This window comes from Oryza sativa, chromosome 1 (assembly GCF_034140825.1).
Source record: "Oryza sativa Japonica Group chromosome 1, ASM3414082v1".
Lineage (NCBI taxonomy): Eukaryota > Viridiplantae > Streptophyta > Magnoliopsida > Poales > Poaceae > Oryza > Oryza sativa.
In genome coordinates this window covers 41,435,411-41,459,851 of record NC_089035.1, presented here as the reverse complement: position 1 = coordinate 41,459,851, position 24,441 = coordinate 41,435,411, and the positions used below count along the sequence as shown (strand labels likewise).

The 24,441-nt window shown below is 43.8% G+C and overlaps 4 protein-coding genes and 2 non-coding genes across 6 annotated transcripts; 3 read left to right on the top strand and 3 right to left on the bottom strand.

Annotated features, from left to right (window-relative positions):
* Window positions 1–1,694: 1,694 nt before the first annotated feature.
* LOC4326943 (uncharacterized) lies at window positions 1,695–3,260 on the bottom strand. The gene is made up of 2 exons (XM_015765567.3): window positions 2,781–3,260; window positions 1,695–2,569 (listed from the first exon to the last, which is right to left on the bottom strand). Exons 1-2 carry the CDS (start codon window positions 2,964–2,966, stop codon window positions 2,237–2,239), a joined length of 519 nt encoding a protein of 172 aa, XP_015621053.1. The 5' UTR covers window positions 2,967–3,260; the 3' UTR covers window positions 1,695–2,236.
* Window positions 3,261–7,302: 4,042 nt separating this feature from the next.
* On the bottom strand, window positions 7,303–8,670 carry LOC4326942 (protein BUNDLE SHEATH DEFECTIVE 2, chloroplastic). The gene is made up of 4 exons (XM_015765568.3): window positions 8,352–8,670; window positions 8,184–8,220; window positions 7,800–7,883; window positions 7,303–7,599 (listed from the first exon to the last, which is right to left on the bottom strand). Exons 1-4 carry the CDS (start codon window positions 8,613–8,615, stop codon window positions 7,547–7,549), a joined length of 438 nt encoding a protein of 145 aa, XP_015621054.1. The 5' UTR covers window positions 8,616–8,670; the 3' UTR covers window positions 7,303–7,546.
* Window positions 8,671–16,883: 8,213 nt separating this feature from the next.
* On the bottom strand, window positions 16,884–16,964 carry TRNAL-AAG (transfer RNA leucine (anticodon AAG)). The gene has a single exon. It is a non-coding gene; the product is annotated as a tRNA-Leu (tRNA).
* A 313-nt stretch (window positions 16,965–17,277) lies between these two features.
* LOC4326940 (anther-specific protein RTS-like) lies at window positions 17,278–17,923 on the top strand. The gene has a single exon (NM_001409010.1). The coding sequence runs from the start codon at window positions 17,357–17,359 to the stop codon at window positions 17,630–17,632; it is 276 nt and encodes a 91-aa protein (NP_001395939.1). The 5' UTR covers window positions 17,278–17,356; the 3' UTR covers window positions 17,633–17,923.
* A 902-nt stretch (window positions 17,924–18,825) lies between these two features.
* Window positions 18,826–21,679, top strand: LOC4326939 ((+)-neomenthol dehydrogenase). The gene is made up of 3 exons (NM_001409011.1): window positions 18,826–19,248; window positions 19,732–19,926; window positions 20,038–21,679. Exons 1-3 carry the CDS (start codon window positions 18,853–18,855, stop codon window positions 20,437–20,439), a joined length of 993 nt encoding a protein of 330 aa, NP_001395940.1. The 5' UTR covers window positions 18,826–18,852; the 3' UTR covers window positions 20,440–21,679.
* Window positions 21,680–21,960: 281 nt separating this feature from the next.
* Window positions 21,961–22,041, top strand: TRNAL-AAG (transfer RNA leucine (anticodon AAG)). Its single transcript has one exon. It is a non-coding gene; the product is annotated as a tRNA-Leu (tRNA).
* Window positions 22,042–24,441: the final 2,400 nt, after the last annotated feature.

Genomic DNA, 24,441 nt, shown 5'->3' with positions numbered 1-24,441 from the left:
AACAAAGCAGCCTCCTCTTCCTTTCTTGTCTCGCTCTCATCACCTCCATCGTGCGTCGCTCGTGCGCCACGAGGCGGGGACTTCTGGGAAGCTTCGCATCCCGCTCCCGCCTCGTCTCAACTCCGTTGATCCCGTCTCGTCCGCCCCTCGGACCACGCGACTAGTCGCCGGCGACAGCGACGCCGCGCGTACGACACAGGGTGGGCGCAGTGTACTACTCGCCTGCCTCTTTTCTCATAAAAAAACGTGACCACCACCACCGCCACATAGACGTAGCGGAACTCATATTTACGCTTATATTTATACTTATTAACTAAATTTTAAAATTTTAATCTTAAATTTAAAATTGATTTAAGATTTTTTTTATCGAAGATCATTTTTCAGTCTTTACTTTTAAATAAATAAGAACATGTATATAATCTTTTTTCATAAAGTACTTTTTATTTATAAATATATGTCTTTTAACTTATTTCACGAATAAACAAAACGATGGGTGTGGAGACGAGTAGACGACGACGTCGACGGGAGGGCGGCCGGCTACGGGCTACGTACGTGGTTGCGTGGTGGTCGCACGCACCGCCCCGTCCGTTCGATGATCCACGCGAAAGCCCAACCCGCCACGCCACTCTCTCTCTCTCAACTCTCTCAACGCGGTGGTCTGGTCAATGGCCGCTTCGCCGGGATCCGGAGAGAGATCGCCGGCCGACCAGCCGCCTCGCCCGATCTGCTTGCCAGATAATCTCGGCAACCAACGAACTCCAAACTGTACTGTATAAGCCTACGGCCTCGCACGAGCTGTTAGGTGTGTTCTTCTTGTGCTAAGTATTTATTATTTAAGTGTACAAATGAATCATGCCCTGTTTAGATCTCCCGATAAAATTTTACACCCTGCCATATCAAATATTTAGGTACATACAATATGAAGTATTAAATATAAATGAAAAAATAATGAATTACACAGATTGCGTGTAAATTGCGCGACAAATCTTTTAAACCTAATTGCGCAATGATTTGATAATATGGTGTTACAGTAAACATTTGCTAATGATGGATTAATTAGGCTTAATAAATTCGTTGCTAATGACGAATTAATTAGGCTTTATAGTAGTTTGTTTTGTTATTAGAATATGTTTAATACTTTAAATGTGTCTCCGTATACAATGTGATACGCCAAAACTTTACAATCTAAACACAGTTGAACAATAGAAAGTTTTTTAAATAGTAATGTTCTTAAAAAGATCGTTGCTTGGAAAACTTGCTAGATGATCCATTCAAATGAGATTGGGGCAGGTTGGAGTTGGGGACTTTGGCGGTGAACATTGAACAACACAGCTCGACAAAGTCCAGGACGAAACTGACTAGTATTAGGCTATGTTTAGTTCGGTGCAAAGTTTAAATTTTAATTAAAATTAAAAATAATATGACTGAAAAGTTATGTGTATATAACAGGTTAATGTGATGGAAAAGAACTATTATTATGGATTTGGGAGATGGGAGATCGCGATTCGTTCTGCTCAACTACCAGCCAGCAAGATCCCACTCAATCCGCTGGGAGACCGGCTAAAAAAATTCATTTTTTTCTCCCTTTCTTCCACCATTCACTCGCCCTCTTGTCATGTGCTGTTGTTCAATTGGCAGGCAAGAAACCAAACAACAGGGAACCCAGAAGTTCTTGGCAAGAAACAGGAGATCGATTTTGAGTGAACCGATTACATGGTACAGCTCCATATCATCATCATCATCATCATGTTTATGTACACAAACATCTTCTTTACAAGTACAGCCATGGATTTTTCTTTTTACATGGCAGTAGTAGAGTAGCACTAGTAGTATGGTGATGGCTCAAGCAAGCCCTTTATCTCTCTCACCATGGACAAGAACAACATATATCTACAAAACACCTCACCTGACCTGACTCTTCCATCTCAACGAACACAAGACTTGAGATCCAGAAACCAATTCAGTAAAAAAAAAAGAAGAACAATAATTGATTAAAAATCCTCTCCTCCTCCGTGGTTGGTTTGATCATCCTCCTGTGCATCGGGCGATCGTTTCTAAACTCCTTTTTTTCCTTAATTAACCTCCCTACTATCTGCTGTTAATAAAACCGTACTAAAAATTACTTTATATACTTCACCATGGTGACTGCGAACGCGGCCGGCGAAAACTGTACAAGATTGAGGATTTTACGTTCCCTTTGGGACAGGCGGTTCGTCGGCGAGCCGCCGCCGGCGGATCAGGCGCGGGCGGACAGCACGCGGCCGCCGCCGCCGCTGCCGTGCGAGCTCCGGCAGGCGGCGACGTCGAACCCCTGGATCCTCACCGCCGGCGCGAACGACGGGGCAAAACTGCTGCTGCTGCTGTACGCGGGGTGGTGGCCGTGGTGGGTGCTCCGGTGGTCAAAAATCGAGAGCTCCGGCGCGGCGGCGGCGGCGGCGGCGTGGGGGCGCTGGTTGAGCAGGAAGTGCGGGTCGTGGACGAGCGGGTTGTCCGCCCTCGCCGGCGGCGACCCTCCGAACATCTCCCACCTCCCCTCCTCCTCCTCCTCCTTACTCTTCCCTTCCCTTTGCTGCATCAACCAAACAAAATTTACAGATCTTTGGTCAGACAAGATGAACAAACATAAAAAAAGAAAAGAAAAGAGATGAGATGATTTATGATGAACAAACATAAAAAGAAAAGAAAGGAGAAGAGATGATTTAACATGAACAAACATAAAAAAGGAGAAGAGAAAGAGATGAGTTGAATTTTGTTTGGGATTTTTGAGAGAGAGATCTGACCTTGTTGGTGTTGTTGGAGGAGAGGAGGAAAGGAGGAGGGCCGAGGATGAGGTCAGCGCTGCAAGGGTGCACCTGGACCCTCCTCGGCCGCGGCGCGCACAGCACCGCCGCCTCCCTGCCGGAGTTCGACGCCGCCGCCGACGACGACGACTCAACGAACAGCCTCTTCATCGCCCCGGTCGGCATCTCCTCTCTCTCTCTCTCTCTCTCTCTAAAGATCCAAGAACAACAAAAAATCCCTCCTTTTGAAGCTAGTATCGATCACTACCTATATCTGTCTACCTATCAATCTCTCTCTCCTCCGCGGCCTCCTCTTGCCAAGTCGCCTCTGGGTGATAAATTTAGGGCGACGAGGTGAAGCATCGGAGGAGAGGAGATGGAGGAGGAGGAATAAGAAGAAGCTCAAGATTTGGCCTTTGCCTCTTCTCTCTCTCTATATGGCTTGGCTTTTGGTTGGTTTGGATCCAAGAACGCAAATGCGGTGCTGACCGCCTCCACCACCACAAATATACCACCCAACCAACCGCCTCGACCTGCTTGGCTTTGCCTTAGCTAGCTGGACTACGTCTCTCTCAGAGCAAGTTTAATTAATATTATTTGGCTTCAATTCATCTGTAGTCAATCTAATAACTTATTTATACAATAGTTACATACTATACTATTAATACCTAGTCTCACTTGTTATACACACATTGTGTCTTAGATTCTGTGCTACAGCTGGCTACAAATCTATAGCTAGCTGCTCTTATCTCTCTTTATTTATCTCCTTAAAATATATTTGCAGCTGGTTTATAGCTTGCTATTCTACCTGCTCTCATCTCATCTCACACGCTCTTTCGTTTCTTTTATTTTCTTGCAATTATTATTTGGTTATTACTCCCTCTCATTTTTTTAATATATATGACACCATTAACTTTGTTAGTAACGTTAGATTATTTATTTTATTTAATTATTTTGCAAATACAAAAATATTTATACCATACTTAAAAAAATATTTGATGATAATTTAGGCCATAATAAAATAAATAATAATTATATATTTTGTAATAAGATGTATGATCAATCGCATATATTAAAAAAGAGTGATCAATTGATCGTTTATTGAATCTGTTTACTTCACCACCGCTTCTGGGCTAAACAAATGGTTTACCACCACAAGGACAGGTCTACGAGACCAAAATATCCTCGGCTTCTTTAAAGTTGAGCTATTTGTGATTTGTGTGCGCCGTGCCGACCACACACACTTTCTCTTGCCTTTTTGCCATCACCCGTTTTAGACAGTACTACTAGTAGTAAAAAGTCCAATATTTACCGTCCCACTAAGGCCGTGTTTAGTTTCAGGAAAATAAAATTAACGTATACGGATACACATTTAAAGTGTTAAATGTAGACTAATAATAAAATAAATTACATATTCTGACTATAAACTGCGAGATAAATCTTTTGAGTCTAATTAATCTATCATTAGCACATGTGGAGTACTGTAGCATTTATTGCTAATCATGGACTAATTAGGCTCAAAAGATTTATCTCACGATTTACAGTCGGACTGTGCAATTAGTTTTTCTTTTTATCTATACTTGATGCTCTTATACATACATGTGTCCAAATATTTGATATGACAGAAAAGTTAAAAGTTTGAAGAAAAAAGTTGAAATCTAAACACAGCCTAATAAACAAAATGATCAGTCAGCTTGTAGTACATGTCTTCCCTTTTTATATAACACACTAAAAAGAAAAAGGAGAAAATTAGTACGAACACAACACCGTTTGTGTATTGAAAGATTCAGCTGCCGCACCGCATCGGCGTCACATGCAGCTTGGATTGGCTGTCTCCTGATTGTCCCTTGAAACTAGAACCCTGATTTTTCTTTTATTTTTCTCTGGTGTAGAAGTACTCTAAATAATGATAATGAAGATTAAATCGACACATATTAAAAAAGAAAATCATTAGCATATAGTTAATTAATTTTTAATTATTATAAACTTAGCAAACGAGTATATTTGATATTTTAAAGTAAATTCTATATAAAAAGTATTCTCACAAAATATACTGTTTAGTAGTTCGGTAAACGTGATAATGAAAATCGAGATAAAGCCTAAATCTTAAGCTCCGTTTAGTTCCCCAAATTTTTTTTCCTAAAAACAGCACATCAAATCTTTAGACACATGCATGGAGCATTAAATATAGATTAAAAGAAAAACTAATGGCACGGTTAGGGGATCTTTTGAGCCTAATTAGTCCATGATTAGCCATAAGTGCTACAGTACCCACATGTGCTAATGACGGATTAATTAGGCTCAAAAGATTCGTCTCGCGGTTTCCAGGCGAGTTATGAAATTATTTTTTCATTCGTGTCCAAAAATGTGACACCAAAAATTTTCATTTCGCAAACTAAACATGCCCTTAATAAATAAAAAAAAAGACAAAACCTAAGTTGATGCGACTCTCAAGAACTAATCGACATCATTTATTATAAAATACTCCATCTGTCCCATAATATAAGGGATTTTAAGTTTTTACTTGCAACATTTGATCACTCGTCTTATTCAATTTTTTTTTGAAATTATTATTTATTTTATTTTTGACTTACTTTATTATCTACCGTACTTTAAACACAACTTTTTATTTTTTATATTTATAAAAAATATTTAAATAAGACGAGTGGTCAAACGTTTCAATCAAAAACTTAAAATTCTTTACGGAGAGAGAGTACAAGAAAAGAAATAAAAAGAATTAATAGTGTTTTGTTTGCTGGTATCGAGGCGCCTCGGATCTGACGCCCCACATGGCAGCCTGCCCCCGGATCTTGCTTGCCCTCCCACGCCCTGACACGCACCACGCACCGACCGCCTCCCCCCCGGCCCCACCGCCAACGCAGATATTTCCTCCCGCCAAATTACCAAACTACCCCTCTCATCTAGCAACCGTCGGATCGGTGCTGGACGGCGCAGATCTATCTGACTCTCCCTGGGAGCGGTGGTGTTTGGTGGTGGGCCTCTCGTTCGCGTGGGCTTCAGGCCCATGTGAATTATTATTATCATCATCAATCCATTGATTTTCTTCTCTTTTTTTTTGGTTGGGGATGACTTTTCTGCTCGCTTAAGCAAGCGATCCACACCACCGCGCCACGTGAAACAGAAAAGGCTACAGCACCGCTTGCTGCTATTGCTTCGGCTTTGCGGGTGCGACGAAATGCACCAACTAACCCTCACCTAACATAACGTTCAGCTATCATTAAGTCACTAGTTAATTATAGGAGTACTCAACTTCTAGTTATGGTACGACTAATACTAGTGATTGATTAATTAGGGACAAGTACGTCTGGCCTGCCATGCGTGTGGGCCTCGAAGCCCATCTTGAAGGGAGCGTGGGCTTCACAGATTGGGCTTATAGATTAAATTAGGCTGTGTTCGTTGGAGTGAGTTAGCACATAATTAATTAAGTATTAGCAATTTTTTTAAAAAAAATAATATGATTATTTAAATCAAGTTTTATATAGAATCTTTTTTAAAAAACACACCGTTTGACAGCGGCATCAGCGACGGCGGCCGACTTGCAGCGGCCGTGACTGAGGAGACGGTGGCGACGTCGAAGGATGCGGCAGTGGAGGCGGGGAAGGAGTTGGGTGTGAGGTGACGGCGACGACGGTGAGGTGGTGACCGTGACGGTGGTGGGAGGAGGCATGGCAGCCTCGGACGGCTTGCCGAGGGCGTGGCAGACGGCTGCATCGACCGGCGCAGCATCGTTTGGAGGAGGGGTCGGAGACCGGCTGGACGCAGAGTGGCGTAGCCAATGGCAGCGGAGGCCGGCTCGGCGCGAGAGGCGCGGGCGGCGGAGATGGAGGCCGGCTTGGCGCGAGAGGCGCAGCCGATGGAGGGAGGCCGGATTGGCGTGAGAGGCACGTCTGGTGGAGGAGGCCGGCTTGGCGCGAGAGGCGCGACCGGCGGTGGAAGAGGCGACCTCGGTGCGTGGTGGAGCTGCCGGTGGGTGTGGCGCGGTCTTCGGCACACGAAGGCTGGCCGGCGGGGGCGTCGGTGCAAGGGCCCCACATGTTGGCAGAGTTTGAGTGGTGGTGGAGCATCGGTGCATCAGCCATAGATTCGCAGGTGGTGAGCGGCGGGTGAAAACCCAGCCCGGCCTTGGCCGGACCGACAACGATGAATTCCCCCTCCTAAGGGCGTTGTCGTGCTGTCTCACCCCTCAAGGGTGATTGCCGGGCGAAAGCCCAGTCTTGGCTCCTTTGAGCCCTGATGGACGGCGGCGGCGGTCTTCCGTCGCTTCTCTTCTTGAAGACGTCGTTTCGGCACCCCGTTGCTGTAGGGCGATTTCATCTGTGTTCCTTTGTTGGTCTAGCGGCGGCCGGTCCGGTGCTAACCTTCTCCTGGTCGTGTGTGTTGGTGCTGCCGGTGTGTGGGTGGTGGTATATTTTTTTCTTTCTCTTGGTTATGACCCTCCAGGGTTATAATCTTGTAATTTTTTCCTGCTCTATTAATAGAACTTCGCATCGTCTCGTGCGAGTCGTTCAAAAAAAACTTTGTTCGTATGTTTGGGCATAGTCAGCCTTGTGAGCTATGTTGTACATGTAATAGCAGAAGAAATATATAAAATACAAATAGGACTGAAAAATTAACCGTACCTAAAACTCGAGACATAGAAGATTTCTCCATTCATCTGTACAAAGCTTGTTTCAGATAATCAGATGCAAGCTATCACCCTGTCGTCCATAGTTAACAAAAAGGAAAGAAATGTTCAGTGGCACTGGCTACAAGCGCCTAGAGTAACCAGAACCTGAACACTTCTTGCATAGTATTAACCCTGCATGAAAAACGCAGTCAGAGAGGACAGAAGGCATGCACATTTCATACATAACTTCGTATACGGTTTGCAAATTTGTATCAGTCCTAAGCTAGGATATGCAGGGCAAAATAATTAATCCTCAAACTTGTAGATTTTTAGAATAAAGAGGATGCGGCTATGCATTCATAAACCAAGGATCATGAAATGAAGAAGATAACCTGCTCCTTTGCATACACGGCACTCGACTACTCCATTTTCAACCTTCATCTTGCCGTCGTTGCAAAAGACACACTTTGTGCCTCCTAAGGTACCAAAATTGAAGAACCATCAGCAAACTATGCATGCACAAGACGCTTCTGAATTGTGCAAAATACTTGGTGTATGTGATGACTGATGAATGAACATTCATGTCAATAAGTGAAGCATGCATGCTCATATATTGACTAATTTCTTTAATTATAACGAACTTCGAATGGCATTCCCACAAGTTCAGACCCAGTATTCATGTTCTTGCCATATTGTGACAGTTTCAGAAAATTATCATGAGAAGATCAGAACAAAGACGATGAAAATAACAAGGAGAATTTGTAAATGAGATATACCATTCCCGGCGCACCTTTCGCACGGCACCGGATCACCCTGAAACAAACAAACAAACACGAAAAGAAAAAGAAAAATTGCAGCAAAGCACATGGTTTGGCTAACGATATAGTATATATATAGAGAGAGAGAAAATTCAGAGCAGACAGCGCGAGCGAGCGGGCGACAACCTTGAGGCCGAGGACGAGGGAGAGGGAGACGGCGGAGACGACGGCGGCGGAGATGAGGAGCGTCTGCGTGTCGAAGGGCCTCATCAGCACGTCGCCGCCGTAACCGTAGGCGGCGGCCGCGGCGACGGAGCGAGGGCGGGGAGGAGACGACGGGGCGGGAGACGCCAGTGGGGCGCTGGGCTGGGGCCGCCGCCTGGAGGGGAAGGAGGAGGAGAGTAGGGAGGAGTAGGAGGCGGCGGCGGCAGGGCAGAGGAGGGACGCCATGGGAGTGGAGTGGCTGCGGCTGAGCGAGCGAGAAGAGTGATCGATCGGGGGAGACGACGGGATAGCGTTATCGATTTGGGTTTTTTTTTTCGCAGAAAGGCTCTCGTTTCCAGGAAATTACTGCACAGTACTACTCCGGGTGAGCTGATTCCATCCAAATTTTGACATTTTAACTCTTTGCAAAAACTAATTATACGAATGAACCGTGGTCAAAAACTTATTTAAAAATAACCTTTTTATTCAGCGCCAAATCGCATGGCGCTGAATTTAAACATCTCAGTGCCACGTCAACTGGCGTTTGTCGGTGATATGGACCCAGGGGTATCACGTCTAGAGGGAGGAGGCCGCCCTCAAACCCACGTGGCTCTCCCCGAGGGGGGGGGGGTCGAGCCCGGGGTGTTGCGACGGCTGCCCCCTCCCAGCTTGGGGTCGGGCCGCCCCCAAACCCACGTGGCTCCCCCCGAGGGGGGTCGAGCCCGGGGTGGCGCGGCGGCTACCCCCTCCCAGCTAGAGGGAGGAGGCCGCCCTCAAACCCACGTGGTTCCCCCCGAGGGGGGTCGAGCCCGGGGTGGCGCGGCGGCTGCCCCTCCAAGCTAGAGGGAGGAGGCCGCCCTCGCTTGGGGTCGAGCTGCCCCGACCCCCACCACGTATCAGCCCACGTGTACAGGGTTAGATGGGCGCGCCTAACGCCCACCTAACTGCATTTAAAGCGGTCTATGCAACCGCGCCATGCCGCATTTAATGCGGCGTGCTGCGCATCTGACCGGTCTGTGACCGGTTGAATGACCGATGGGACGGCGACTGTGTACCCCCGCCCTGTCAGTGTGTCAGGCGGCAAGCGGCGTGCTCCGTCCCGTCCCATCATTATGATGAGGGGCTTCACAGCCTCTTACCTCGGTCAGAGCTGGTCCAACCACTCTGAACTGACCCGGGTTCCTATTTTCTGGTGTGAACGAGAACCCGGAAGTACTCATCCATTAAATGGCGAATGACAAAGGCGTCCTGCATGATTTGATGGGCCCCGCGCAGCAACCGACGTGCAGATAGCTTCTGGGCTAAGGCACAAGATATGTAATTAATATAGAGAATATTTTCCCTTCTCCCTAGGTAGCACTCGCAGCACATGTGGTATCCCCTTAGAGTATAAAAGGAGGACCATGCCTAGCGAGGAAGGGGGATCGGACTGAGGATCCCTGAGCCAAAGCTTGTCTAACCCTAGCTTGCATACCAGGGATACAGGGACTTTCTAAGCACAGAAGAATCATACACACAGGAGTAGGGTATTATGCTTCATAGCGGCCCGAACCTGTATAAACTTCTTTTGTCTCATCGTCTTGGAGGGGCCTCCGAGATCAAGATCACACACAGTTTCGCTCACCAAATCCTCGAATCTCACCCGCTGCCCCCGGCCGAACTCACAAAGGGGGGCCTCACGGTTCCCTGGTGAAGGAGTTCATTCTCCGACAGCGTTGAATGCCGTGCCACCGCGGATGGGAGTCTGAGTCGGCGTGCCAGTGTGCATTCAGCGCCACGCTATTTGGCGCTGAGGTGTCTAAATCCAGCGCCATGCTATTTGACGCTGAACAAAAGGGTCATTTTTTAAATAAGTTTTGGCCACGATTCATTTGTATATTTAGTTTTTGCAAAATGGTCAAATTGTCAAAATTTGTGCTGATTCCACCACAAGAAACTGTCATGTTCACGGGAGGTTCTAGCAGTTGAAGATTCTCCTAAAATTACAGTTGCTAGAAGCTATCTTAAAAAGTTTAAATTTTCACTTGTAGTTGTAAAATCAAGAAAATGAACCAGAAGTCAGAAGTTGGGTTTTCCAGCTCCTTAAGATTCTCACCAGCTAGTTTCTCCCCACTTGCTTCTCAAAATTTTAAACTACTCCAAACAAAGCACTAATCAGTTAATTTACACTCACTTTATATTGTCAATGTTGATGATATCATCATAATCTCATTATAAAAGTAATTAAATTAGTTATCATTTCTCTGGATATTTAGACTTAATTCAGGGTGGACTGGTTATACCATAAAGAACTTATCCGGTTGAGCAACGCTCGGTTTTGTATTATCGGTATTGATACTATGATATCGTCGTAATCTCATTACAAAGTATTTGAATTAGTTGTCATTTCTTTGAATTACTATGTTAAATCAACAATGTAAACATGATTGTGGCTTGTTTTTCGTTGTGAGACATTCTTTTCCGAGGATTTATTCCGATAATTATTTTTTAAAAAATTATTTCTCAGTGTTTCAGTAGTACTGGTTATCGTTTTCGGCTTTACTGCTCCGGTTTCATTTCTAAGGGGAAAATTGTGGATAGTTTGAGCATTTTTCAAAGGGAAAAGTCCATTTTACACCCTCGAACTCTTATGCTTGTCTAAAATACACCCCCGAACTACAAAACCGGGTATAATACACTCTCATACTGTCAATACCGAACAATTAACCCTCCCCGGGCTGTTTTTACCGTGGTTTTTGCCACGTCAGCACACAAGGTAATATGGGCCAATCCCATACTCTGCTCATTCTTCTCTCCCTCCCTGTTCGTTCTTCTCTTCCTCACGACCGCTGGCGGCGGCGCAGAGCTGCTGCGAGGGCGGCAGTGCTGCGAAGGTTGAAAATGAAAACATTTTATGTTTTTGTAAATGGAACCTGGTAGATTGAAAAAAAAGAGAGTTGAAAAGAATGCATCACTTTGAGCATTTGATGTATATACTTTGTTCCTCGAAATTTGCACAGAGGAATCGGCCACTAAACTATCCTGCTTAGCCGCAAGAAGATCGGCCCTCTTACGGCAAAGCACACACATGCAAACAACCATCATCAATCGTCTCAAACACAATCAATCTTCCAAAGCACGATAAAAAATTCCTGTCCTTCCACAGATCAACAACGGGCACCGCCTTTCCTCTCAGATTGAACAACTCCACCCCCTGCAGAGATTTCGCGAGCTCTTTCACCGGCGCCGCAGCTGCCTCCCCGGTCGTCCCTGCAAATATCATCACACATATTAGCGGTTCAGCACCATGCACGCAAGGGGAAGGAGGAGCGGGGCCTGGAGGCTTACCGACGGCCTCGGGCTTTGCGGCTGCTACTGGCGCAACAGAGAAGCGGAGGCGGCGCGGGTGGAGGAGGGAGCCGCACTGGCCCCTCGCGCGGAGGAGACTCAACGGCGCAGCCGGTCACGAGCTGGTGGCAGCCACGTGCAGAACGGGGAGCCGCCGCCGCCGCTCCGCCCTCGCAGCAGCTCCGCGCCGCCGCCGCAGCCGTCGTCGCCGCCGCCACCAGCGGTCGTGAGGAAGAGAAGAACGAACAAGGGAGGGAGAGAAGAACGAATAGAGTATGGGCTTGGCCCATATTACCTTGTGTGCTGACGTGGCATCCGACGTGGCAAAAACCACGGTAAAAACTTTTTACAGCTCGGGAGGTTAAGTGTCCGGTATTGACAGTTCAAGGGTGTAATATACCCGGTTTTGTAGTTTGGGGGAGTATTTTAGACAAGCATAAGAATTCAAGGGTGTAAAATGGACTTTTCCCTTTTTCAAAACGTTTCCATCCCTACCCGTATGTCAACCGAAAATAAAAGAGTGGAGATGTACGATGGACTGTATGCTAGAAAATTTGATAATTCCTCTAAAAGAAATTAGCTTGCAAATAGTGGTTAGGAGTATTTATGCCCTCTTTGGCACAACCCTGGATCTAATATTTCTTAGAGCTAGATATTCCTAGCTCCACAAATACGTGGATCTATATCTATGATTATGTTGATAATATTTACATTTCATATGAAATTTAAAATTTTAAACCACTATGATTTTAACATACAAACTACGAATCAATCCATGTCAAACATGGCCTCCCAAACTCCTAACTTTCCATCACATCACATCACATCCAAAACTTTCCTACTCATGTAAACTTCTAATTTTTTTTTCAAACTACCAACTTTCTCTAAACTTCTCCCCAATTTAAAAAACTAAACACAGCCTTAGTTTGTGAAAATCGTAAACGTGATGTGCATAGGCCGTCATGCTGTAACTTGTTTGCGTAACCTCCCAAATTACTGGTGAGAATCAGGTAGTTCCCGCTGCCGAGCGGTGGTCAAATCCAATCCTGATAAACTCGTCAAGTTAATCTCCTCCAAACAGCGACCTAACTTGCTAACATTGCCAGCTTAAATTATATCATGACACAGTTGTTGTGGTGCGCTAATTATACTCGTTTTCAGCTAAATATCAGAGATCATCATTGGGAAATTAATGGCCGCAGGCAAGGTTGGCATAGCTGCGGCGCTGTTGGTGATTGCGGCGACCATGCTGCCGGCGGCGGCGAGCGGCGACAGGGTTGTGGCGGCGCCGGCGTCGACGGGCGGCGCCGGCGGCGGCGAGGCGGACCAGTGCGTGAGCAGGTGCGTCGGCGAGATGCAGGCGTGCGAGGCCGAGGCGGCGTCCCGGTGCGCGGCCACGTTGTCGCGGCGCGGCGGCCCGTGCGGCGGCTGCGAAAACGAGTACCTCGGCTGCATCGACATCTGCTGAGCTAACCTACTAGTACTAATTAGTGTAATTTAATTACGATTAGTGAAATGCTGTTAGCAATTGATTATAGATTGCAAATTCAATTACAGGAGTAGAATTACTTTTGCCAGATCCAGATGTGTGCGATGTGAGCCTTGTGTCTATATCGATCGGAAACTGTGGCGCCATTTGCATGGCACCGACGGACGCCTAGTATAAGTTCAGTGCGTTGAGGTTGAAGAAGAAAATTGCGATGGATATAATATAGGTCCATCAAGAATAATTTTGGGCCCACCTCCAAATGTTGAATTTTTTTTTTGTACCTGACGGTTTGGGGGATGAGTCTCCTCTGACGTAAAGTCAGAGGGACTTTGTCACTGGCATGTGGGACCCACAAAGGTTGGGCCCACACGTCAGTGACCCACGTCCCTCTAACTTTACGTCAGAGTAGCGCGATCCGTTTTGGGGCTATGATGGATCGGTTTTGTTCAATTTCGCATGCACCCCCTTAATTTATTCAACGAATTCAACGAAAGGTCAAACATACTTCAGGCCTATCTTTTCACTTATACTTATGTTTATCAATCAAAATTTGAATTTTCAACCGTAAATTTAAAGCTGATTTTGAGGTTTTTTCATCAAAGTTTATTTTTCAGCTTTTGCTTTTAGATTGCTAAGAACATGTATATAAAAGTTTACAAATTACTTTTCGTTTGTAAATTTGCCGTTTCGCTTGTTATGATGGCTCCATTCAATTCTATGAATCAACACCGATCTGATATAAAATTCAGTTAATTTGTGTTCAGATCGAAGAATAGTGGTTAATTTAGGAAGCATAGGTCCATTCCGAATTAGCCTTGAGTTGGAATTGCAAGTCCGTCAAGGCTGTCTCTTGCTTCTCTCTCCTCGCTCTCCGGACTTCGCCATCGCTCACATCGGCCAAGGGGCACAACTTGTGAATCTTGTAGTTGTAGAGACGCACCCAGGTTCAGCTTCCAAGTACTGCATATATTGCTTCTGAATTTTCGTAGGTAGTCGGGTAACATGTACTAGCCACCTAGTCGGGCGTTGCGCGACTTTGGATACCCATTTTAAACCCCCTATATAAGAAAACTCTTATGCTGGAAATGTTATAATAGGTTGGTTTGTTTTGAATTTTGATCATTAAGTGTCATTGATGGATTACCTAAGTTGATAAGCATATGGCCTCAACTATATGTTCAAAATTTTATTACACAATTGATGTTGTAATGTACAATTCCACGTTCAACATAAACTCAAAACAATCCTATATCCCATCTATCTATTCACATGGGAAAACATATTTGTGCTGCTTGTAGCCAATATGCTGCTTCCTCCGTTTCATATTATAAGACTTTCTAGCATTGCCCACATTCATATATATGTCAATGAATCTAGACATATATATATATATATATCTATCTGTCTAGATTTTATATATGTCTATATTCATTGACATATATATATGAATGTGGGCAATGCTAGAAAGTCTTGTAATATGAGACGGGGGGAGTACTGTTTAAGTAAATATAACAATGACTATAAATCATCTTTTACTAATTCAGGAAAATAATAATAGGAAAATATTACTGTAACACTTATTCCTTTAGCCAGGAAGTTCTTCAAACCGCCTTATCATGACTTGTAGATTCAGACTATCCTGTACCAGTGTTATATCAAGTTCATATTATATTATACTACCTCCGTCCCAAAATAAGTGCAGTCGTGGATATCCGTGCCCAACGTTTGACCGTCCGTCTTATTTAAAAAATTTGTAAAAAAACTTGAAAATATTTAGTCACACATAAAGTACTATTCATGTTTTATCATCTAATAGCAAAAAAAATACTAATCATAAAAAAATTTCAAATAAGACGAATGGTCAAACGTTAAACGTGAATAGTGCAAAACTGCACTTATTTTGGGACGGAGGGAGTATATGCATAGCACAGAGCTCATCATCTTCCCTTTTGAAGGAGATAAAGCCGAAAGTAGTTAAGATTTAGAACATTAATATGTCACATATAATCTGAGATGAATTGGATTATACTTGACTTCTATTAGGACTGTCCTTAAGACACCCATCAAGGAAAAAAACATTTTTTATATAATGATTAAAAACCCATATTGTGAATGAAGCATTTAACTATACACATTCCAACTATTTAGAAAGGCGGAGTATTTATGCTCAGAAATTCTGAAGGTTGGCATGCAGGTCATGTAGTCATCAGATAGAATTCAGTGACAGGGGAAACAACCATTTTTAATCAGCATATTGCAGCCATGGTACCATCAGAGTATTTTGACTGATGTTTGAGATTACTGCTGATATGAAACCAAATGAACCTAGCTAAAAATTAACTGTTTTAATCTGAACAACTTCAAAATTTGTTGCAACTGCAATGACAAAATTACATGATATTTTATCTGAGCTTTCCTTGGTTATATTATGAGTATCATGAGACATCCAATAGATGTGGTTAAACATATGAACAATTTGAGCAAGCTAGCTGTGAGGAAATGTAAAAGAAAATGCAGAGACAATGATTTGGTACCGTAGCTAATGTTTGCCTGATTTCAGAATATATGTATGGATTGAAAAGCTACTGAATCAATTGCAAATAAAATCACATATCTGGTTATTTCGGAAGAGGATCTTTGACAACTCTCGTCATTGATGGAGACAAAGAATCAACGAACCAGCGTACCTCAGCTTCTAGCTTCTTGGGTCCAGTTATATCAAGGAATCAAGATCGTGGAATTCACTCAGCTTTTTGGCAATCAACAGGAACATCTCTAGTTTGCTATATGCCCTAGAGCTCACCGGCGAGGCGGTGCGTCTCCTCGGAGATGTGGTAGAAGCTGGCGCCCCATTTCATGGCGGCGAGCGGGCCGGGCGGCCTCCTGCCGCAGCGGGATTCGGTGGCTAGACCGATCTGTGGGTGGAGGACGGGGACGAGGTAGTGGAGACAGAGGCGGCATTGGTAGAGGGGAAGAGGAGGAGGAAGTGGTGGCAGGCAGAGGCGGATGAGGAACTTGCGCCAGCGACGTGGATATGGAGGGGGCGAGTGGGCGCGGTGGAGGAGGAGGGTGGAAGTGGAGGTGGAGGAGGCGACGGCAATGGGGAGGCGGCGATGGAAGCGAGGAGATGGGCAGGCGGCGGAGGCAGCGGTGGATTTTTTTTTCTTTTTCTTTTTCGGACCTTTTCACCTGCTCGGTGATTCTTCTTTTTTATACATCACGACGGCTTCTCCTATTCACGACGCCTCGGCTGGACCATGGACCGTTGGCCACTGGAGCATTCTACCATGGTCTAGATTTTTTTTTTCACTCAACTTTACTACTTCACATCTGATGGCTGGTGTTGAATTCATTGTGCATCCAACGGTCATTATTAAATTGATGACGTGGCGCAATGAGGTGACGAAACACTTTACTTTTTTTACTACTTTAGATCTGTCGGCAGGAGTCCCAGATCTGTATACTTTAGCTGGATTAGTTGGGTTTTGGATGGAGTAACTTTCTGCAGACTGCAACATTCTGAATCTAACTTTTTGAACGAACAAAATTCTGAATCTAACATATTCAGAGACTGACACACGTAGCAGCACAAAAGAGATGCGAACAAACTTGGACTGTTAACATGTCAACGCATAAAACTGAAAAAAAAAACCTGTCAAAATGCATAATAAATAAAACTGAAAAAAAATAAGAATAAATGTTGAGAGTGGGATTTGAACCCACGCCCTTTCGGACCAGAACCTTAATCTGGCGCCTTAGACCAACTCGGCCATCTCAACTTTTTGCTCTGTCATCCAAACAAAATTATAAGAAATCATATAATAATAACCAAGACTTGATGCCTCAGTAGTTTAGTTAAACTAATTTGAATTTGTTAGTACAGTTTGCATTTCAAATTGTTCCAATTTGGACGCCACGGCTGGTTTCAGTTGCTCACGACGCCTCACACACATATTTTGCTTCCTTGCTTGTGACACTAGGGCACAAAACTCCAACACTCAAACGACACTTCACGCATCTCTCCTGAAATCTTGCACCCCCCAACTCTGCATCCGTCGCGTATAAAATGCAGACCAAACCCCAGCTCAACTCTGCATCATCATCATCAGCTCGATAGAAAAAGAAAGAAATTAAAAAGAAAATCACGGCGCGTGAGCTTGCAGAGACAGCAATGGTGAGAGTTGGTGCCGCCGCGGCGGTGCTCGTGCTGGCGGCGGCGGCGGCGGCCATGGCCGCCGAGCCGCCCACCGATGACGGCGCGGTCCGGGTGGCGGCGGGGCTGACGAAGTGCGTGTCCGGGTGCGGTAGCAAGGTGACCTCCTGCTTGCTCGGCTGCTACGGCGGCGGCGGCGGCGCCGCCGCCGCCGCGACGGCGATGCCGTTCTGCGTCATCGGCTGCACCAGCGACGTCTTGTCCTGCGCCACCGGCTGCTCCACCTCGCTCTGATTAAGTACTAATGAAGTAATTAACCGCGCTAATTAATAATAAATCGCACCTACGTATGCCACATGTGGACTCGCTTGACTAATTAAATACTGCCATGCGAATGCGATTAGTGGATTATGAAAAGAGGAAATGTAAGAACTCATGGCTCTCTCTGTGCCATGCCTGTACTGCATTGAAATGAATCTGCATGCAGCCATGAACTGATATACAAATACGACCATGTTACCTGTAATCTCTCCATCATGTGGGGCTTTCATGCTTTAATAACGTGTGATATTGATATTATGTGATTAATTGTATGCATCGTTGGAGTTTCAACTAGTCTACTCTTGCCCTTTCCCTCTATTTTTAAATATATAATGTTGTTGGTTTTCGTATAACATTTGACCATTTCTCTTATTCAAAACTTATGCAAATATACACAAATATAAGTCACGATCAAAGTGTCTTTGATGATAAAAACAACAATCTATAATAAAAATAAATAGTACTTAGGTAGTTTTTCAGAATGAGATTAATAGGTAAACGCTATATACAAAATTCAACCATGTCATATACTCCCTCTGTTCCCTGAAAAAAAAAACTCTCTCTCTTTCATATTATAAGTAGATTTTGATTTTTTAGTTAAACTTTTTTAGTTTGACCAAGGTTATCAAAATATATTAAATGTTCGTTTTCATTAAACTAATCCGTTTTTTAAACGTTGTTGAATTTTTCTATAAACTTGGTCAAATTTTAACTAGTAAAAAGTCAAAGAGACTTATAATACGAAACGGAGGGAGTATGGTTGTATAATGGATGTTGTTCTTAAAAAAAGGAAATAAATAAATAAAGAAATGCGAATTAACAAAAAGAGACCGCCGGGGTCATCGTTTCGCTCGGCATATTTGTAAACGAAAAGTAATTTGTGAATAAAACTTTATATATGTGTTTTTAGCGATCTAAAAGCAAAAGCTGAAAAATAAACTTCCATGAAAACACCTCAAAATCTGCTCTAAATTTAAAGTTAAAAATTCAAATTTTGGCTGATAAGTATAAGCGAAAAGATAAGGCCACGCATGTCGTAGTTGACGTAGGCCCATCCTGAAGAAGCCCAGTACTCCTAGTTGGGCCTTACTGGGCCGGTTGGCGAGAGAGGCCGAGGAGAATGGGCCCTAATGGGTTTAACTCCAAGAAGCAATCGACGCGGCGCCGCCGCCGCCGCCGGAGGAGGAGCGGAGATGGGGAAGAAGGGGAAGGAGGCGGCGCGGGAGCGGCGGGAGCAGCGGCGGCGGGAGGTCACGCTCCTCCGCGCCGTGCCCTACGAGCCGCACCAGCGGTGGTGGGACGGCCTCGCTCCGCCGCCGCCGCCGCCGGGGCGCGCGGTGGCGGTGGTGACGGGGGCCAACCGCGGGATCGGCTACGAGGCCGCGCGCCAGCTCGCGACCCACGGCCTCCACGTCGTCCTCACCTCCCGCGACGCCGCGCGCGGAAGGGACGCCACGGAGCAGATCCGCGCGGCGGCGGGGAAGCCCGGGGTGAGCGTGGAGTGGCGGCAGCTCGACGTGACGGACGCCGCCTCGGTGGAGGGATTCGCGACCTGGGTGGAGCGCACCCATGGCGGCGTCCATGTCCTTGTAAGCGCAGGATTAACTGCTTTGCTTGCTCTCTACTAGGCATAATCTCAATTCGATTTACAATGTATGCATAATCTCAGGGCGGCCATTTTACACTCATCGGATTATTCGTTTGACTTTTGTGAATAGATAAGGAATTTAATTGAAAAAGGATTGGTGCTTAACTGCCTATGTTCCAATGAACTCTGAATATTTTTACAGTACAAATTGTTAGAGGATGTGCACTTTTTTTTCTGTTCTATATAGATTTAGGTTGAGAAAAGCCCAGGGGTCTTCCGGCTAGCTCCGCAAGGTGGTGGGCTAGACGACCTGGGTTCGAAGCCTCACCCCTTCTAATTATTTGATATTAGGTCATTCCCTAATATTCACGTCTTTTTTTATAGATTTAGGTTGTTCTGCCACACACAGGAGATATGCAATTGGTGCTTTTAGTGGTTGATGATAGTCTGAACTTCTGAAGATAATTTTATAACCCAACTACAGGTTAACAATGCAGGCGTAAACTTCAATAGAGGAGCAGATAACTCTGTTGAATTTGCTGAGCAAGTTATTGAGACAAATTACTTTGGCACAAAACGGATGATTGAAGCCATGATGCCACTAATGATAACTTCTCCTCATGGTGGTCGGATAGTGAATGTAAGCTCGAGGCTTGGTAGAGTCAATGGCAGACGCAATGTAAGTTCCCTCTACAGCTTCTTGTTGGTACATCTTGACCTTCTGGATATGTTCGAATTGCATATACCGCAATTTTTCTGCTTTAACGTCTTTGTTTCATTACATTGTCAGAGAATCGGTGATCCAAGCCTAAGAGAGCGACTATTAAATGATGATCACTTATCCGAGGAGTTGATTAATGAAATGGTCATGAAATTCCTCGAACAAACCAAGCAAGATAATTGGTCCTCCGGCAATGAGTGGCCTCAGATGTACACTGACTATTCGATCTCAAAGCTTGCTGTTAATGCTTATACAAGACTCTTGGCAAGGAGGCTGTTGGATAGGCCTGAGGGACAAAAGATCTACATTAACTGTTTCTGTCCTGGCTGGGTAAAGACTGCCATGACTGGTTGGGAAGGGAACATTTCAGCTGAAGAAGGTGCTGATACTGGAGTATGGCTCGCCCTAGTACCCCAGGAGCAAGCTACAATCGGGAAGTTCTTTGCTGAGAGACGTGAGATAAGTTTCTGAGGGGATCACTATTCAAACAGCAAAGTCAATTGCTCAAAAGAAATAAAAAAAGAATGTCAAAAGAGCCTTATGTTTATAAACTACTTCTACTTTGAGACGTGCTGACATGCTCTATTACAAGGCATTTCATATGCTCATTTACTGGAGGCAGTAAATTACCCATCTCTCAGAATTACTGTTCTGATGAAATTTACTTAATCAGGCCTATGCTAATCTATGAAGGCGAGTGATAACTGTTTAAAAGCAAACCAGATGTTGGCTGCAGGTTGTCAAGATCATTGACATACCACATTAATGGAAGGCCCATGATCTCTAATTTTCCTAATTTATGAGATCATACCAACTGTCTCTCGGTCATGAATGAAGTGGCTGAAAAAGTGGAATGTTCACCAGGACCACTGGGATGGCAATTGGGAAGCATGGCGAGCTGGCAGGTTCCTTGTTGTACCAAAAGGATGACCTGTATTGAACTGCACGTCCTATCAAAGATCTAGGCTGGATTTCTGGCAACTCCACTATCAAGCCGATAGTGTTGTGATTGCTTTGCAAATTCTTGGTCTTCACTATGCAGCATTGATGTACCAGTAAGTACCATTGCAGACTGAATGAATAGAAGTTTACAGCTGTGATTTTGGCGCATCAAGTAGAGTATAAATGGATTATTTGGACATTTTGGGAGAAGGTTGTAAGCATGTTGAAGATGCCAGAGTCAGTCCTCAATCGGTCAAATAATCTTATCCTCTACAGTTGGAGATGAACACTTGCCATATGGCTGCATAGCACATTCAATCTGTCAGGTCTGAAAATTCTGGAGAAAAGGCCATGAAACAAGACAGCATGATGTTGCCTAGCTGGTGTTAAATGCACCATGCCTCTGTGGGCGCCATCGGTTTCTAGAGAGGATGAGCCAAATTCGTCTTGTTTTGTAATTTCACTGCTCCCTTCACATGCGTTTGCCTCTGTCTTCCTGAACCATACTACATTGTTGCATTTGCATTTGCATCCTCTGATAGGAGCTGCAGTTGGACTTGTTCATGCATGGAGTAGCTTTGAGATTGTACGTTTTGGTTAGTTGATCGATGTAAGCTGGAGTTGGTGCTAGCTTCTGTTTGAGCTGTTCACATTTCTTCCTTTTCTGGCCCAGGATTAGTACATTTGCTGTATGGCTTTTCGCTAGGCCGTTTGGTACATAGATTAGGCTGTATCTAGCTTCTTGTTCCAGAAAAAGGATCAGTGTTTCACCATCAATCTCGATGCTGTGTCTCAGCAGTATTTTAAATGGTCCACGGCATGCAATGCTTAGTCAGCGAGATGTGTACATCAATTAGCAGAAAAATGCATAGCCAGGTAACTCTTTATAATCGACCTGGGCAAACCAGCGTACGTGCATATGCTAATTTCTGATACAGCTTTGTTATTTCTATATATAACGCATAATAATACTTATACAAATCATCGTACAAATAACAGTCTTGGTTATTATACACTACTTATAAAATTGTTTGGATGACAGGGCAACCAGTTGAGATGGCCGAGTTGGTCTAAGGCGCCAGATTAAGGTTCTGGTCCGAAAGGGCGTGGGTTCAAATCCCACTCTCAACATTTATTCTTTTTTTTTATTTCTTGCTTTCATAAGTCTATATTCGTTTATTATCTTCAGAATTTACTCAAAACATAGTGATCAATATTCTTGTTATATCGATCTTCATCTTAACACTATTCAAAATATCGATCGACCAGTAGTGATCATAATGATCGTTCTATAAAGTCCTATTATTGTCAGGGCAAAAATTTTAATTTGCCTCACGATTCCATTAGTTTCATATTCTTGGTACACTGACAGTATATAATACTCCCTCCGTTTTTAAATGTTTAACATCGTTGACTTTTTAGCACATGTTTGACCGTTCGTTTTATTTAAAAAAAATATGTGAAATATATAAAACTATATGTATACATGAAAGTATATTTAACAATGAATCAAATAATATGAAAAGAATTAATAATTACTTAATTTTTTAATAAGACAAATGGTCAAACATGTTTAAAAAAAAGTCAACGTTGTTAAATATTTAAAAACGGAGGGAGTATTTTTTTTACTAACTCAAACAGAAATTACAGGTTGATCTTCAATCTTTAGAATCGTATATAATATTTTCGATATGCTAAAAAATATATTCGATGAAATGATGGATGAGCTGTGCTCTCGGCTGTGTCCTGTGCTGCAGTGTGCTCACACTCCACACCTTTAATTGTTCTAGTGGGCCCAGCCATGAGTCTCAGTTCGTCCTTAACTAGAAGATTTTGGTTTTCAATTTAAGTACCTTGTCACCAAGGTGTAGAGAGCCTCTGCAATGGTTTGGCTAGAAGAAGAATACTACCTGTCTGTTAGAAAGTAGAATCAACGATGAACATAATAAGCCATCAATCAGCAGCAACCATCAGATTATTATAGGACATGATAAAAGTCATGCCTTTTTAGCTGTCATTGTTATGATCAAGTCATATCATATCTCCTTTTGCATGGATGCCAGGTATGACTGTCCTCACCGTCATTAACTAAAATTCAGTCTTCTGAATGTGGAGAGGACCTTTTGATTTACTTACTTCGTTCTAAAATATAACTCCTCCTTTCGTTTCAGAATAAGTTCACTTTTATATATAAATATAGACCTATTATATTCAGATTTTGAATTTATTTTGATACAGAGATAGTAGATTGCCCTTCATGAATTGTCCTAGTTGGTAAGAGGTGGGTGTGATTATTCAGATTCAAGGATTTTAGACATTTTATGATAGTAAACACCTTTGCTACTACTTTATAAAATAGCTATATTTTAGAATAAAATTTGAATACTATCAGTGGTGTAATTTAGAATGGAGGGAGTAGAAACGAGGATGACTGACAGCAGAATGCATGTTGGGGATAGAACGATAGACATGAGTGACGTACACTACTGAGACCTGCAAAATGTAGGCATGCAAGAAGTGCATGAATTGTTTCTCTCTCTATGCAAACGGCTCATCTCTCCAAAAACATTTAGTATTATTCTCTTCAAAAAGAAAAAAAAGAAATTGCAAACGGCTGACGTGTCACTAGCCTCCTCTGTGCTTGCTCACACCATGAGTCACTAGCAGCAGTAGTAGAGGATAGCTGTAAGCTACACTCACCAGCTGTGCTGCACTTGCACCACTGACCACTGCACGCTAACTCCAAGCTGCTGCTGCTGCTGTTCGATCGATGCAGAATTGCAGATAACTTCTCCCTGATGAGCCTAATCCAAGCATGAAGAAATCAAGAAATCCAAGTCCTGATCAATCCAAAGAAACGCCAGCAACAACAACTGACCAACCACCATAGAAGAGACCTCGAAGCTAGATGTGCACATTTGTTCATACTCCTACATGTCATTTTTTTTTTGCGGGGATACTCCTACATGTCATTGTTCAGAAGCAAAAAAGAAAGATGAAAGAATCAAACAAAAGGGCTTGTTTCTTTAAGAACAATCATGATAAAGAAAAGGGGAAAAAAACAAAGGTGAAAGAGAAATGGAGGAGATGCGGGTGTGTCATTCTGGTAAGAGAGCTGCCTTTTTCAGCAGGAACAACGTCACTGCACTGTCCTACTACTTGCTAATTAAGATATGCTATTTATTTCTCTCAAATAATTAGCATTGAAGATTAGTGGTAGTTCTTTGAAGAGCTATCAAATGATCTGAGGAGCTAGTGAGCTGTATGAATCATGCAATTAGGCAATTTGGTAACTGACTTTCTTTGTCATCTTACTTGAGGCATGGTCCATGCGAAAGCTAGCAGGCAGAAGCATGAGATAGTCCAACAGTGAGAGATACGGAATTAGAAACAAACAATTTTGCCAGCAGTAGATGCTACACTAGCAGCAGGAAAATGTGATCCCTGCATGTGAACACTGTCAAATCCATCAAAGATTTAGTAAATATGAATCTTTACTAGTAGCAGTAAACGGTGTAAGGGATGCATGGT

Bases quoted from the DNA above. Each gene is read 5' to 3' on its own strand.
- LOC4326940 (NM_001409010.1), top strand. From the start codon at position 17,357: ATGGTGAGAGTTGGTGCCGCCGCGGCGGTGCTCGTGCTGGCGGCGGCG.
- LOC4326942 (XM_015765568.3), bottom strand. From the start codon at position 8,615: ATGGCGTCCCTCCTCTGCCCTGCCGCCGCCGCCTCCTACTCCTCCCTA. The intron at 8,221-8,351 runs GTTGTCGCCCGC...TGTTTGTTTCAG, and splicing joins CCCTCGTCCTCGGCCTCAAG to GGTGATCCGGTGCCGTGCGA. The intron at 7,884-8,183 runs GTATATCTCATT...TTGGTACCTTAG, and splicing joins CGAAAGGTGCGCCGGGAATG to GAGGCACAAAGTGTGTCTTT.
- LOC4326939 (NM_001409011.1), top strand. From the start codon at position 18,853: ATGGGGAAGAAGGGGAAGGAGGCGGCGCGGGAGCGGCGGGAGCAGCGG. The intron at 19,249-19,731 runs GTAAGCGCAGGA...ACCCAACTACAG, and splicing joins ATGGCGGCGTCCATGTCCTT to GTTAACAATGCAGGCGTAAA. The intron at 19,927-20,037 runs GTAAGTTCCCTC...TTACATTGTCAG, and splicing joins GAGTCAATGGCAGACGCAAT to AGAATCGGTGATCCAAGCCT.
- LOC4326943 (XM_015765567.3), bottom strand. From the start codon at position 2,966: ATGCCGACCGGGGCGATGAAGAGGCTGTTCGTTGAGTCGTCGTCGTCG. The intron at 2,570-2,780 runs GTCAGATCTCTC...TGGTTGATGCAG, and splicing joins CCTCCAACAACACCAACAAG to CAAAGGGAAGGGAAGAGTAA.